Source organism: Protopterus annectens, chromosome 2.part1, assembly GCF_019279795.1.
Source record: "Protopterus annectens isolate FY-2018-M chromosome 2.part1, PAN1.0, whole genome shotgun sequence".
Taxonomy (NCBI): Eukaryota; Metazoa; Chordata; order Ceratodontiformes; family Protopteridae; genus Protopterus; species Protopterus annectens.
The window spans coordinates 1086294316-1086308761 of record NC_056729.1 but is presented as its reverse complement, the minus strand read 5'-3'; the positions used below and the strand labels follow the sequence as shown (position 1 = coordinate 1086308761).

General features: G+C 37.8%; 1 protein-coding gene across 1 annotated transcript in view; it reads left to right on the top strand.

The window, feature by feature from the left end:
• LOC122794942 (adhesion G-protein coupled receptor F2-like) overlaps positions 1 to 14446 on the top strand; it is a 632398-nt gene that overhangs the window by 454369 nt on the left and 163583 nt on the right. Inside the window, exon 4 of the mRNA XM_044063537.1 lies at positions 1146 to 1316. Coding sequence (XP_043919472.1) covers positions 1146 to 1316 — 171 coding nt within the window. The remainder of the gene's footprint in view (positions 1 to 1145; positions 1317 to 14446) is intronic.

Sequence of the window (14446 nt, the reverse complement as noted above, 5' to 3'; positions counted from 1 at the left end):
CTCTGAAAGCTCTCCGTGGCAAGTATAGTGAGGGCTATAAATACCTTAGCACCCACAGGTATAGGAAGTCCACGTCTTCCTCATCTCCTGTGTGTGGGCAATGCAGACACACTAACACCATTACAAAATCCCTGTCCACTCTAAATTTAATAAGAATTTATTGAGTTAATCTTTGTCTGTATCTCCCCTTCTTGAGCAGCAAGTGCCAACAGGCACATGCATTCTTGGCTTATCTTGGCCAAGACAAACAGCTCACACTGAGAAACAGGTTGGCAGCTACAGCAAGTGTCTTCTCCTTACCTTCAGATAAAAAATGATGGAAGTTCTTCTTTTATGACTGCTCTGTACACAGAGCTCCAATGCCTAAAAAAGCTATGAATTACAAACAGGCGAAAAGAGCACATATTAGCATAATAAGCTCTGAGGCTGTTCTCATTTACATCTTATTAACCGTTCATTTGCATAAGATGACTAAAACTGGGCACTGTTATGCATCTCTGGCCTCAATGAATCTGAAAGAAGCTGTGCTTAGGTGTCATCTGTGCAGACTGCCTTTATGCTTAAGCACAGTTACTATGAGCACCACCCAATTTCTCTTACTCTCAAACTCGTACAATGTTATATAAGTGCAGAATGGTAACTATGTCATACAATTAAAAAGGAAGGATATAAGAAACTGAGCCACATGAGATGAGAATGACGGATTAGCTTACTTCATGCATATTGGAAGAATGAGTCTTTTTCAGTGCTTTAACTCAAACTTGAAGCAGTAAGTAAAGAAGTGAAAACCAAGTCTCTAAAAACAGTTAAAGGATTATTTTACAGATATCTGGTTGCTTTTATTTGCAGTTATACAATACAGCTTTAGTGTTGAATAGACTGACTTGCACAAATATTCTTGCTTCAAGGTAGCCTGCCTAGTTTTCCATGACTGTAAAAACAATTGGCTCTACTTATTCAAAAATATGGTTTCCACAACTGTTTTAATTTTTTATAATCTTAAATAAAAAAATATACTCAAAATAATTATGTATTCCTGTTCACAGTGAACACATCCAAGAAGAAAAAAAAATAATATTTTATTGCAATTAAAAATGTCACTTACATGTTGCATTTCAGCTATTATTTATCAATTTATTGCACAGGTGCAGTTGGTGACAGTCTTCCTTTCAGTCATGAAGTAGATGTTGAAATAGCCATTCCACCAGATAAAGTTGAGAGTCTGATAGCATTCTTCAGAAATAAGCTACTTGTGTTTTCGGTAATGAATAGCTCAACAGTAGTGGGAAATGTCACATCTGCAGCTGTTTCTACAGGTACATTTTAATAGACATCTTTAGAGTGCTTACTTTTTATTTTCTAAGTTTGTTTGCAAATTGTGTAGATGTCTTTATTTAGATAGTAAAGGAAATATTGCCATGCAGTATAATAAAATGAATTTGCCAGACAGGTGAGAAAAGGCAATGGTAATACTGTGGGCAAAGCAGTAATGGTTTTCAGCTTATATATGTTAGCAACTTAATATTAAATATCTGTTCATATTTTGGCTTAGCTATATAATGATTATGCCCTTAAGAAATTACACAATCCTAAGTATCTCTCATCAACAAAACTTCAATGAATGAGAAAGAAGATGTATAAGATGTGAGTATGAGATTGAGGGAATAGGTTTGAGGGATTTATACATTACATCTGCCATGTGACAGTAGGAAACCTACACACACACACACACACACACACACACACACACACACACACACACACACACACACACACACACACACACAATAAAAAAATGCTAGCGTACGAAGATGAATTACTGCTGTATGCCCTATCTCTATACATTTTCTTGGAGAAGCCACATTCTCAGAAGTCATGTAAAATGGTCCTATGCATCAAAACATCTGTTTTGTAGTGCTGCACTTACTGTGGTAAGAACTGAAGCTCTGCAGCACTATGTTTGTGTATTGGGAATTAAAGTTAAAAAGATTATAGCATGCAACAGAACCCCCTCTATGTCTCCATATGATCATGTTATATTCCTGGTGATTCTTGAAGAAATTCCTTTAAGAAATAATTCAATAGTCCTAGGTGACATCAATTATCAGACCATAGACTAGAGCACCTATACCTTTATGCAGGGTATGCACAAGGACTTTTGGATTTTACAAATAAGAATTCCTTGGATCAAATAGCTGATAAACCCACTAGAAGGCTAAGTGCTCTAGATTTTGTCCTCAGTACTATTGTCTCTACCTGTTTTACTCCCCAGAATCTGCTCTTTAGCTACTACAGGCCATAGGTGTGTGACATTTACTCTTGGAACTCCCATACCACTTGTAACCAGTTGTGTCTATATTTAAGAATTTTTAAAGGGTGAACCTTATACGATTATATGATGAAATCTTTAACTTTACCTATGATATTAGTACTTCACCCAGCAGCCAGTTTCACTAAATCATTTTATGCCCGTATCGGCAAATGGGAAGATCTAGCAGTCCTAATTAGAACCAAGTACAATGGGAAATTTAGAAACAACCCCCTCATAGTCAACTGACGTAAACAAACTTTCTGGCAAGAAAAACTCCTTAAAATGTACAGTATGGCCAGAACTTCTCAGGATGAGGATAGTATAACATTTTCACAAAAAAAATAATAATAATAATCAGGATCTGTAAAGCAAACCAGAAATGGAGATTATCTTCTAAAGGGAAGGATAACTACAAATTACTCTTTATTTATAATAAAACAATAAGAAACAACAAACTGTTTAACCTAAACTTAGTCACAGGCTTTGTTCCCATGTCCAGCCACACTGCAGTTGTGCTGCCTGTCCATAAAGGTAGCCCTACCATGGACCCTAGAATTACAAACAAATCAGCCTTAAAAGTCTATTCTGCAAAGCTATACAGCATATCTTAACCAATATTACTTAATAATGATATCAAAAATTATTAGGCTTGATCCCCCACATATCTTGACTTTCTCAAAAGAACATCATGCCTTTTGAACCTTGTTAATTTTTTCAAGATAACCACATAAGCCTTAGACAGTGATCATGCTACTTATGCAGCACAACTTGATTTAGCCAAAATATTTTGTATGATCCCTCATGCCAAAATTGTAGGTAAACTATCACTTTTAAACATAAATGCTTATGCGGTAAGATGGACAGTCAACTGGTTGAAAGACAGATTCTACATAGCTCGTGTGTTAGGTATCTCCTCAAGTCATGCTAAGGTAACCATTTGGGCTCCCCAGGAATCTGTAATGGCATCTATTTCTCTAACCTCAAAAATGATAACCTGGATATTTGGTTAAATAGATTTGCAGACTGTGGGCAAATGTCAACCCTTCCCTAAGATATCTGTACCTACAGAATGAGCTTACCTTAGTTAATACTTATAATGGACTTAAACTAAATGCTAAAAATTATAGTATTGCCTCTTTCAGAAAATAGGAATTACCTATATCATACAGTATAGAGAGCACATTAAATGAAAAAGTAGTCAGGAACCTAGACACTTGGGTTGATAGTTTTACTTTGTTCAACATATGACAGCTGTAGTCAGGAAGTCCTTCTACTTAGCCCAACTAATAAGCAGAACTATGTCATACTACTAATATGACACATATGTCAGAGATGTTATTGTTTCCCCTATACTCAACACCAATCGGGCCCATTACAGAATACCAAACTACCTTTGGTATGTACCTCACTTAACACATCAACAAACTCTAGAGCCCACAGATGTTCATAACTAAAAAATCTCTGGTGTTAAGAAAATTAGTTATCAGGAAGGAATAGAAGTCCTGTTTCTGTACTCTGTGTCATACAGACTCCTGAGAGGTGTGGCTGGTCCCACATGCTAGCACCAAACCCCCTCAAAAAAGAAAGAAAATAACGGGTCTTCTGCAAAACTGCAGAAGAGCAGTCCTGCAGTATTACACTACCCAATCCATATGCTCACAGTTCCAGGTCTTCAAGTGAATTTGAGGAAAACAATCCACAGTTAGATACCTGGGATTCCTAAAATGCAGAAGCCAGTCTGTTCCCTGCTCCCAACCCTCCTTCCTTACATTTTACTGGGAGAGGGGGATGAAAGAAGCAAATCATTTTTATTTTAATCAGTAGCAAGCAGTTGCTACAGTTTATACCCAGCACAGAGTGTTACAGTACTCAGTTTCTAGTAAACAAAAAAAAAAATAAAGAAACACTTTTTCTTTTAAACTGCAAGAAGATGGTTGCCACCTTTGTTGCAAGAAGTTACTACAGTTTAGAACACACAGGGAATGGCGTTCAGGATTGCCTGCAAATGCAATACCAGCTTTTAAAAGCTAGTTCATAGGTTCATAGGTAGCTACTAGGCTATTGGCCCTAGGGCCTATATAAGCCTAGCCAAAAAGGTACCCTGGCTTTTGACACTCAAGAAAATTATTTCCTGTGCCCCTGTCGAGCAGAGCCACTGAAGTGATGCCCAGGGTGAATTTCCTTTTTCCCATCCAATCATCAATATTTTTCTTGAAGAGTGCTAATGAGGAGCTCTGTTTGACATAGGTAGGTAGTCTGTTCCTGAGTATGGGAAGTTTCTGGGACAGGAATCTATCCCTCCAGCATGTTCTGTTTATTGTGGTGACAATGTTTAGATCCCTACAGCATGTAGATTGGAGGGATTGGGATTTCTTTAAGTGGAGCATGTCAAACAGAGATTGCCTCTGAGTAGGCAATATGCGATGGAGTAAAACTGGAGTTTTTTGAGACTGTCTGCGTAGGGCATCTGTTTGAGGCCAGTAATCCTCTTTGTGAGGTATTTCTGTGGCCTTTCCAGTTGTTGTAGATGTCTTGCGAGGTACATGCCAAAAGGGGCGTTGTACTCTATAATGGGTCTAATGAGTGATGAGTAGAGGGGGAACAATGACCTCTTTTTTTCTGGATGAGAAACCTTTTGTGATGAGGTGTGCCACGTAGTAGATTTCCTGACCACTGTGGTGATGTGGTTATCAAAGGAGACACTACTTTCCACCTGTGTCCCAAGGTCTCATCACACTTTCGGTGTTAAGTAGACTACCACCTATGTGGTAGTTCAAGGGTACAGAGTTTTTACCAAAGGGGATGACATTGTACTTTTTAGCATTGAGCTTCAGGCCATGGCTTTGACACCAGGCATCTGTCTCAGTGAGGCCCTTTTGTAGTATGTAGTAAAAGTGATCAGGGTCAGTCTTAGATGGCTGATTGCAATCCCAAACACTTTGCACTTAGACAGTTGTCCCCTTCACCCCACCCTAGCTATTTGAGGGGGTGATCTATGTGATAGAGATGTGATGCTGTTACAGACTTGGTGGTCCCTGACCTCCTATATCTAGGTTATTATAAAAGGACTGGCCAACAAAACAAAACAAAACTTTGACCTATTAAAGACTGAAAAAACATATGCAAATGTGCCTAGCAATGACATTATAACACAACTGATACTTTAATGATCAAGCATACACAAAATTCATACCAAACACATAAAATAAAATAAAAATGCAAACAAAACAACCTGCCCTATATTGTTATTTGCAAGATGGCAAGCCCTGACCCATTCATTGCCCTCACCCTCATTAATTTCAATATAACAAGTCTGAGATTGCACAACAGTGAAGAAAGGCAATATTCCCACTATATGTTGTAGTGCAATCTCTCTCAAGAACAACAAATCGCATTTATACATCCACCCACATATACCTACCATTGGCATAAACCCTCTTCCCAGCCACATAATTCACTCAAATAATAGCACTCAAAATGCATTCACATACATTACTGGAATTTACTCACTCACTACTAACATTACTAACAAAAAAAGACACCAATGACAGTGACAGAAGCTAACTACCCACAAACACCCTCTTCACACACAATGCAACTTAATAACACCTGCCAGTAGGAACCACTCTCTACAACACTGTCAGACAACCAACACATTTGAACAACCTAGTCTTGCATAAATATGCACTCAAACAAATGCACAGTCACTCTATCTGCACATCTACCAAACATGTCAATCAACTGAATAGTTGACCAAACAACATGCACTTAGCTCAGCAAGTCAAGCAGCAAAGTTAACACTAAAATTAGATACCTGAACCTTCATTAACATATTAACAGAACACAGTGGAATAAACTTTCTCTGCAATTTAAGCACATGATTCAATCTCCTCATTCAAATGTAAGGATGAATACTGGATAAGTGCTCTTAAATTAGTCCTAGACCTAACTGGCCTTATCCTGCTTCATAAAGGAGGCAAAGTCTGATGTAGCCTCTACATCCTTGACAAAAGACTCAAGGCTTGAAGATAGGTATTTGAAAGGTCATTACACTATAGTACAGAATGGCCTTGAAACATGTATGACTCTTATGAGTCCTATAAAACTGGATGCATGCAGATCCATGGCTAGGTCATCTGGTGGCCTGTGCGGTGCCATGAACTAGCACACTTCACAACTTGAACATGAGACGTTAGTGCATTGAGGTGAATCACATGAAGTGTGCTTAAATGTTGGGATGTCTGGTTACACAGTCTAGCATGTATATGCATTATAGTAACATGGTTAGAGATGTGTCTGGATGTCAACACATTTGGCTGACAATTGCACAACTGCTGTACATGTGGATATCATTTCTGGTCAACATTTGTGCTGTCTGACAAATTAGTTTTGTTGCTTACATTTCAGCATATAGGGTGTCATTACATTGTTACATCAGTGATATGACATGAATCCAAAAGAACATACACTGCACTAATGTTCATGTAACTTACACAATATTTTGGAAAATGTACTGTTTTGTCATTATGTTGTCATCTGATCAAGTGATTTGTCACTTCTGATTTAATGTTGCTTTTTAAAGAAAACTGAATGATACTGGAAATAAAAAATGTTCACACATACGTCTTAATTGTCCAGAATTTCATAGAATGTCCAGAGTTTTGCTTCATATGTTTGCACTGTTCCTCATAAAATTTGTGTTTTTTAGCAAATCATTGAGGATTCAAGTCATTAAATAATGGCAGACACAGTTGAGTTTCTGACTTCAAATCTTTCTGGAAATGCATGGTTATGCAAACGCTATTATGCTAGCAACTTTCTAAACTTAGAAAAGCAATTTTAAAAACTGTTCAAGAGAAAAACAATTTTTAATATTAATGTATCTGTCTTATATTGTGTTATGTTTATTGTGATGCTTGCAACTACCCACTATTTTTTTCCATTTCATTAAATTTTCATCAGTATTCTTCGGTGCCTTTTTGAAAGTGAGGTCTCTTGTCTGATATCTGAACGATATACCTCAGGCAAAAACTTGGTCAGGATATAGGGAAAGTCTACCTCCAGTATTGGGAAAACATTAGAAAACTGACCACTTTTATATCAATTCACATTAGAATCATTTTGATAGTACAACCAGGCATAAATCATTGCACTTATGAGCCTCCTATAGCTTTGATAGAGTAGTGATAATCTTCACTAACAGGGTCAAGCCCTTGGCATATCAAATTCATATGCCAAGAAGACAAAGCTATAAACATGTACCCTGTTAATGAGCTGAAAAGTAGGTGCCTAAAAATGAGTAGTTATCAAGCTAGGTGACATGACATTTCTGATTATAGCAATTCCCAAAAACAAAAAAAAAAAAAAAAAACAAAAGCAGAGATAGTGAGAGCAAGAGAGAGATAGAAAGAGAAGGCACTCATATTTGCATTGTTTTTAGATATTTACATTTCTGTTTTTGATTTGATGTCTATCTCATATACAGAATGGACTAAGCAGCTAGTGCATTTGTATTTTGTGCTTTCACTGCAGATATTATTTATTTCCATTACATTCAAGCAGTGAGAAATGCACAAGTTTTAAATGCCACATGTTGTAATACAATTGGCCTTAATGCTATTAGATTTAGATGAGAGATTTGTTTGTTTTCAATCTTAGATGAACAAAATATTGAATCCTGAGGAGGGAGGAGGCAGACATGGGTACAGCTTGTGGTTGACCCCCAGCAAAGTCTGGGACATGCAGGGTGGGGTGGGGGTCTGTGAGGAAGGTGGAGCATTGGCAAAGTTGTTGCAGAGGCAGGACAATATATTTTGTGCCCATCTTATGTCCTTCCAGAACCATGCATATGCACACAGGGAGAAGAAATTGAGGACATTAAAAATCAACTTCAACAGCATTTGACAATGTACCAAGGTGCCTCACACTTCTCACTTGCCATAAATAGAGCTGGGTAAAGTCTTAGAGAGGTAAGGTTTGCTAGAGATGGAGAATGTGGAGGGACACCTGGGTTCAGCTGATGGTCAGCTACAAAGATGGCCAAAAATAAAAGAAATATTAAACTACAACAACAACAAAAAAAGAGTATGGATTTTCCATGTCATAAATCAGCCAGAGAGAATTAAAAGTAGGTTATTTAAGATATGAGGGTGGACATGAACTCAATGTTCATCAGAGGAAACAGAAGCTTCAGTAGATAGATACACAAATAAGTAAATGCATAAATGAAATGTCTTCCATTTTTTTCATAGTTTGCAAGCAACCTTGAAGAGGTCTTAAGTAACTGAGGCATAGCAAAGTAAAGAAGATGGTACTGGCTATAGTAAACATTGAAAGTTTCCCCATTACAGACAGTCTGTTAATGTTTTGATATTTTACTGTAAAGTAAGACTAAATTAAAAAATAAAGTAACATGTGAAAGGATCTAGTAGTGTACAGTTCATATATTTACATCAATTCTCTTCTAGCATAGAGAGAAACAATAGGACCCCACATAAAATTTCAAGAAATGGCACCATGATGCAGCTGTAGCATTGTTGCCTCACAGCAAAAGGTTTTCCAGTTTGATTCTTGTAAGGATTGCCTTCTGTGTGGAGTCTGCATGTCATCCCTGCATTCATGTGGGTTTTCTCCTGGTACGCTGGCTTCCTCCTACGTTACAAAGACATGCATCTAGAGTGTTTCTCCCCGGGCGGCTGCTGAAAACTGGCTTTGTTCCAAGTCAGACTTTCCTGGTAAACAAGTATTAAATAAAAATGATGACAATAACTTAAAAAGGGCTGGTGATTGTCTTTGGCTTGGATTGATATTTTAACCTCAAACTTGGCTTTGGTGAATTTTATTAGTCTTCTGATTTATTTATTTATTTCAGTGACAAGGTCTGTGTCATACTGAGAAGTATTCTTCTTACTTTAATCAAAATTCAATTCCTTTTATTGTAAAGCTTGTTAATATTATGCTTCCACCAAGGGGGATTGTCTCTTGTGTTTGCCCTGTGCTTGTTCCTAAAGGGTACAACTGCATCTATGCAGCTGCTTAAATGTTGGTACGGTGTGGTGGTATATGTTTGTGCATATTCAGTGGAGTTAACTAGGTCTGATGGGGATTTGAAGCTTGCCAATGTATCACTCAGGAGCAGGTGGTTAGTCTTATAGACAATTCTAAAGGTCCCTTGGGTTGATAGCGTCTCTGGGTTCAATTTTATTTTGAAGGAGATTGCTTTATGGTCAGACCTAACAAGTGACAAAGATATGCAAGGAATAATGCGAGATATCCTCACATTAACAAGGACAAGATCCAATATGTTGTCCCTCCAATGTGTGCTCTGACTAATTGTTCCAGAGCATTTTACTGACAAAATCCAGGAATCTCTGTTCTTGTGCACTAGTGCTGGTGTAGGTTTCCTAGTCTATAGTTGGATAGTTTAGCTCACCTATGAAAATGGTATTGGGTTTAATACTGAGTGATTCTAGTTCCCGTAGATAGGCATTCTGCTTTCTTGGTTCATAGAGAGAGTTCTATAGCTAGCTAACATATTGAACAGGACCTCTTTGGTGGTTATTTGGACATGAAGAAACTCTAGTGAATCTTGCTGCTTTACCAGTACTGATGTGAGTCTCTTCTGAAGGAAGACTGAGAGACCTACACATTTTTCCCTCCTATGCAGTAGCTGGTTTAAACATATAGAAGGCATCAAAGCACTGCAAAGCCAGAGTAATCTCTACTGTTTTAAGCATATCTCATTCACTATACAGATGTCTACAAGGAAGGTTTAGGTTCCTAGCATTGTTCAGTAACACCTTCATATTTCCCTTCCTTGATTCATTACTTTAGTAGGATTATAAGAATGGCTGTGCCTAAGAAATCACTACAGGGTGAACAATTTTTGCCAGTAAATGACACTCTAGACTGTATAAATTCAGGCCAGATCAGGGCAGTCCTAATGAAACAGCATAGTTTATCATGTCCTTCTAGGCTGACAAATAATGGACTCCCTTTGAATGACATCAAAATCATAAGACAATTATCGCAGTCAATTTTTTTCCTTATATTATGGTATCATCCTTGGACTAGGTAGAATTGTGCTCAGTGAAAGGGTTCATACATGCCTAGGACCCATTGTTTGAGAGCTCTCTTCATATTGTTCAAGGAGTTACTCAAGCCATTGACACTGGCATGTGCTAGTCCTTACTCATAGCACAGAATTTGCAGCAAGGATTGCATGGGTTGTTTATGCCCCCTGGAGCCTACACTGGAAATAACTCATGTTGATAGTTGCAGTGATAATAGAATGGTTTTAAAACTATTCTATTTTTTTTCTGCAATAAAGTAATTTGACAAAGAATGTTCTTTTGTATTTGCTTACCAAACTGACAATACTTATTTATTTGTTTCTTTATCTTTTGTTGACCGGGTTAGTCCCACTAGTCTAGTAGCCTCTTTTCATGGTAGACCTGGGGTGGCATTTATACTATTATAATAATGTGATAACACATGAAAAAAACTATTCTGAGCAGTTAGTCTACATGCAGTAGTCTATCTAGCTGTCATTTCCAGTAAAAATAGTTCTGCAGTATTAGTCAGACATAGAATGTAACTGATTTAGGTTAAAGGAGAGGCACCCAGTTTTGTTTTGTTTTGTGTGCTATTACGGGCTGGTAACCAAATAGTTTGCATTTCTAAATGTCATAATTAAAAAAAATGGTTTAGCTACTTACCCACTTAGCCTTCCTGTATCTATTGTTCAGGTAAGTAACCGGGGGTGACCCAGGAGCACTGGTGCTTAATGGACCTGCTTACCGTTGCACTGTATGCAATGGCAATTGAAAGGCTGAGTCTTAGCACTTCAGACTGAAGTAAGGATGAGTTAGATTAAATTTTGGTTTATTGACAGGCATTAAAACACTTATAGCTTCTGGTAATATTTACAGGAAATAAAAATTAAATCATTTTTAATAAAAGCAGCAGTTTTTTGTTAGCTTATTGACATAGAAGCAGCAATAATGATCCAGGATCAGTTAGTGAACTGTAATGACTGCAGTTCTGATTGGTATGCCTGAGTGGCCAACTATCAGCTTGCACATTTGGAGGAAAGGGAGTAGAGATGGCAGCAGCTATATAGCTGTCAGATTGAGTCCATGCGTAGTGCTAATCAATGACATATAAATAAGAGTATGGGCAAGTGTGCTTGCATTAGGGTATGGAAGTATTGCTGTATGTGCGTGTGCTTGTGTGTGTGTGTGTGTGTGTGTGTGTGTGTGTGTGTGTGTGTGTGTGTGTGTGTGTGTGTGTCAAGCTCTGTTGCATGACTATCTGTGTTGGAACTGTTACTGAATAACATAACAATCAGTATGATAGTATGGATTATGTTATACTGAGATGACTCAGTCTCCTCTCCACCTCCAAGATGGTGCATGATGCTTCCTCAAGATGTAGTTCCAAGATGGCAGTAATGGATCGGGGAGATGTGGCTGGTTCATCATAACAGAAGATATGGATTTCACTGTGAGACATCAATTGTAATTACTTACAAAAATGCAATAGCTCTGTAAAATAATTCTAAAATAAAGCAGAAAGCAACTTGAATGCCTGTGTGTATGCATATGTGCATGTACATGTGTGTACATATTTGCATGTATGTGTGTGTCTGTATATATATATATATATATATATATACATATATATAGAGCTATATATATGTATATATATATACATATATATATATATATATATATATATATATATATATATATATATATATATATATATATATATATATGGGTCTACCTGAAAAGGTCTAATCCCCACAATACCAATTCCAAAATGATGGAGATGACATTTCCAAAATGGTAAACCACCAACAACACAGATTACTGAAATATTTCACAGGGAAAATGGACAATTATCCAGCATGCTGCAAAAAACAGAATGCATCATGTCAAACACACCCAGGTGGGGGCTATGCCCCCCACATCCCTCTACACCCCCCTAAATAAATATACCAATTCTAGGATTGCACTATAGCAGGGAAAAGTGCAAATTTCCCAGTTTGGCCAACTGTTCATTTTCACTGAGAAAAACTTCGGTAAATCATGGTGTCAGTGTTTTGCCACTTCGTGATGTCATCTCGATCATTTTGGATTCAGTATTGTGGGGATTCAACCTTTTCAGGTATATATATATATATATATATATATATATATATATATATATATTAGTAAATTAACATTTGAAATCATTAGTGTTTAGTAACATAAAGTACGATATGATGCTGAGTGAGTCAAGGAGATCTAATACTTTCTCTATGTATTATCACTGGTACCTTCTAAAACCATAATTTTAAATATCAAGTTAAATGATAGTATTAACATAAATCAAATTTAGTTCATACACAGATTTTCACTGCATTAGTCTTTTTATTTATTTTTGCTGTTTTTGCCCCCCTGCTTCAGTGACATCAAGCTCACTTTATCCACTTCCCTATACAGCACATCTGAGTATTCCTCTAGGCGAAAAGACCAAAACAGTAGAGAGCAGAGCTATCACCCATTCTTGGCTGGATGGTTATGGATGAAAGGCTGTACTCCTTCCACACATGCCCACAACTGTTCCAAGGATTGATATTTAATGAGTATCATTGAGGACATGTCACTCACTTCCACTGGTGATATGACCCCTCAGGACTAGCCTGCAGCTCTTGATGCCAAGATTCATGTTGGACCGTGGATTTACACTGTTGATTTTACAGAAAAAACAGCCATCCCGATGTGCACCCTTCTAGACCTGAAGGGAGCTGAACGCAAAGCTGCATTTCTCCTCCCTTCCTGCAACCCCAGCTGCAGCAGACACCTGAATTGTATTCTCTGTCTCAGTGAGTTCAGCCATTTTTGAATGGTAAAGAGAGATAGTAAACTATTGGGGTGAAGGTACGGCTGCCCCACATAACAAGGTATTAAGGGGGCATTATCAGGACATATATACAGTGTCTGAATATGTGGTGATTTAACTGCAGCAAGTTGCTTGTTCTAGCAATTAACTTGCTACAGTTTTAAAGAAAAGGAGTTTTTTTGCTCTTCAACTTTCAGTAAACCTTTTCTTTTCCTTTCTTATAACCAGCTGCAGCACCTTTCCCAAAAACATTATTCAAGTTCAAGCAAAGCTAGTATGACAACTGTGGACAGTGAGTGGCAAGGGGTGGGAATATAGATCAGTGCAATGATCAGAAAGGGCAATTAGGTTTAGGGAGTGGAGTTTAGGGTTAGGGAGTGGGATTAGGGTTTAGAGTTAGGGAGTAGGAGAGAAGTTTGGGGTTAGGAAGTGGGAGTAAGGTTTAGGGTTAAGGAGTGGGAGTGGGTTTAGGGTTAGGGAGCAGGAGGGAAGTTTTAGGTTTATAGAGTGGGGAATGGAGTTTAGGGTTAAGTGGTAGGAATGTAATTTTAGGTTTAGGGACTGGGAGTGGAGTTTAGGGTCAGGGAGTGGAAGTGAAGTTTAGGGTTAGGGAGTGGAAGTAGAGTTTAGGGTTAGGGAACAGGAAGGGAGTTTAGGTTTAGGGTAGGGGAGAGATTGAGGAATTTGGGTTTAAAGATGGGGTTTGCAGTTTTAGGCTTAGTGAGTGATTGTGGACATTAGAGTGGGATAGTGAAGGTTTATGTTTTTGGCATGGGAATGAAGTTTTAGGGTTAGGGAGTGAGGGCTTGGGTAAGAAACTGGGTGGGAGTATTAGGGTTAAAGCAGGTTATAGCTCTGGTATGGCTATCCAGTTTCATAGGTCAGGTGTTTGGGAGGCTAAGCAGTTGAGTAGGATCAGACTAATGGGAGTTAGAGCATTTGCCTTTTCAGGAAAGTGGCAGTGAGCAAGTATGCTGCAAGCTACTAGAATGCCATTACTTGTAAAGAATCCCAGTTTTGTACTGTTTTGTCTATTGATATCAGCAGAGTTTGTGTCAGCAAATCTGTTATGCCTCTCTTGTGTCTTCTTTATACTGTATATACTATGTCTTTTCAATTATGCAGTATATTCCTTCATTTAATGATGTGCATGTCTTTCATAGGTTCACAGGTTGTTACTAGGCTAACTAGGCCTTTACAAGCCTAGCCACTCACCCTAAACTCTGAGTATTATGGACATCTATGTAG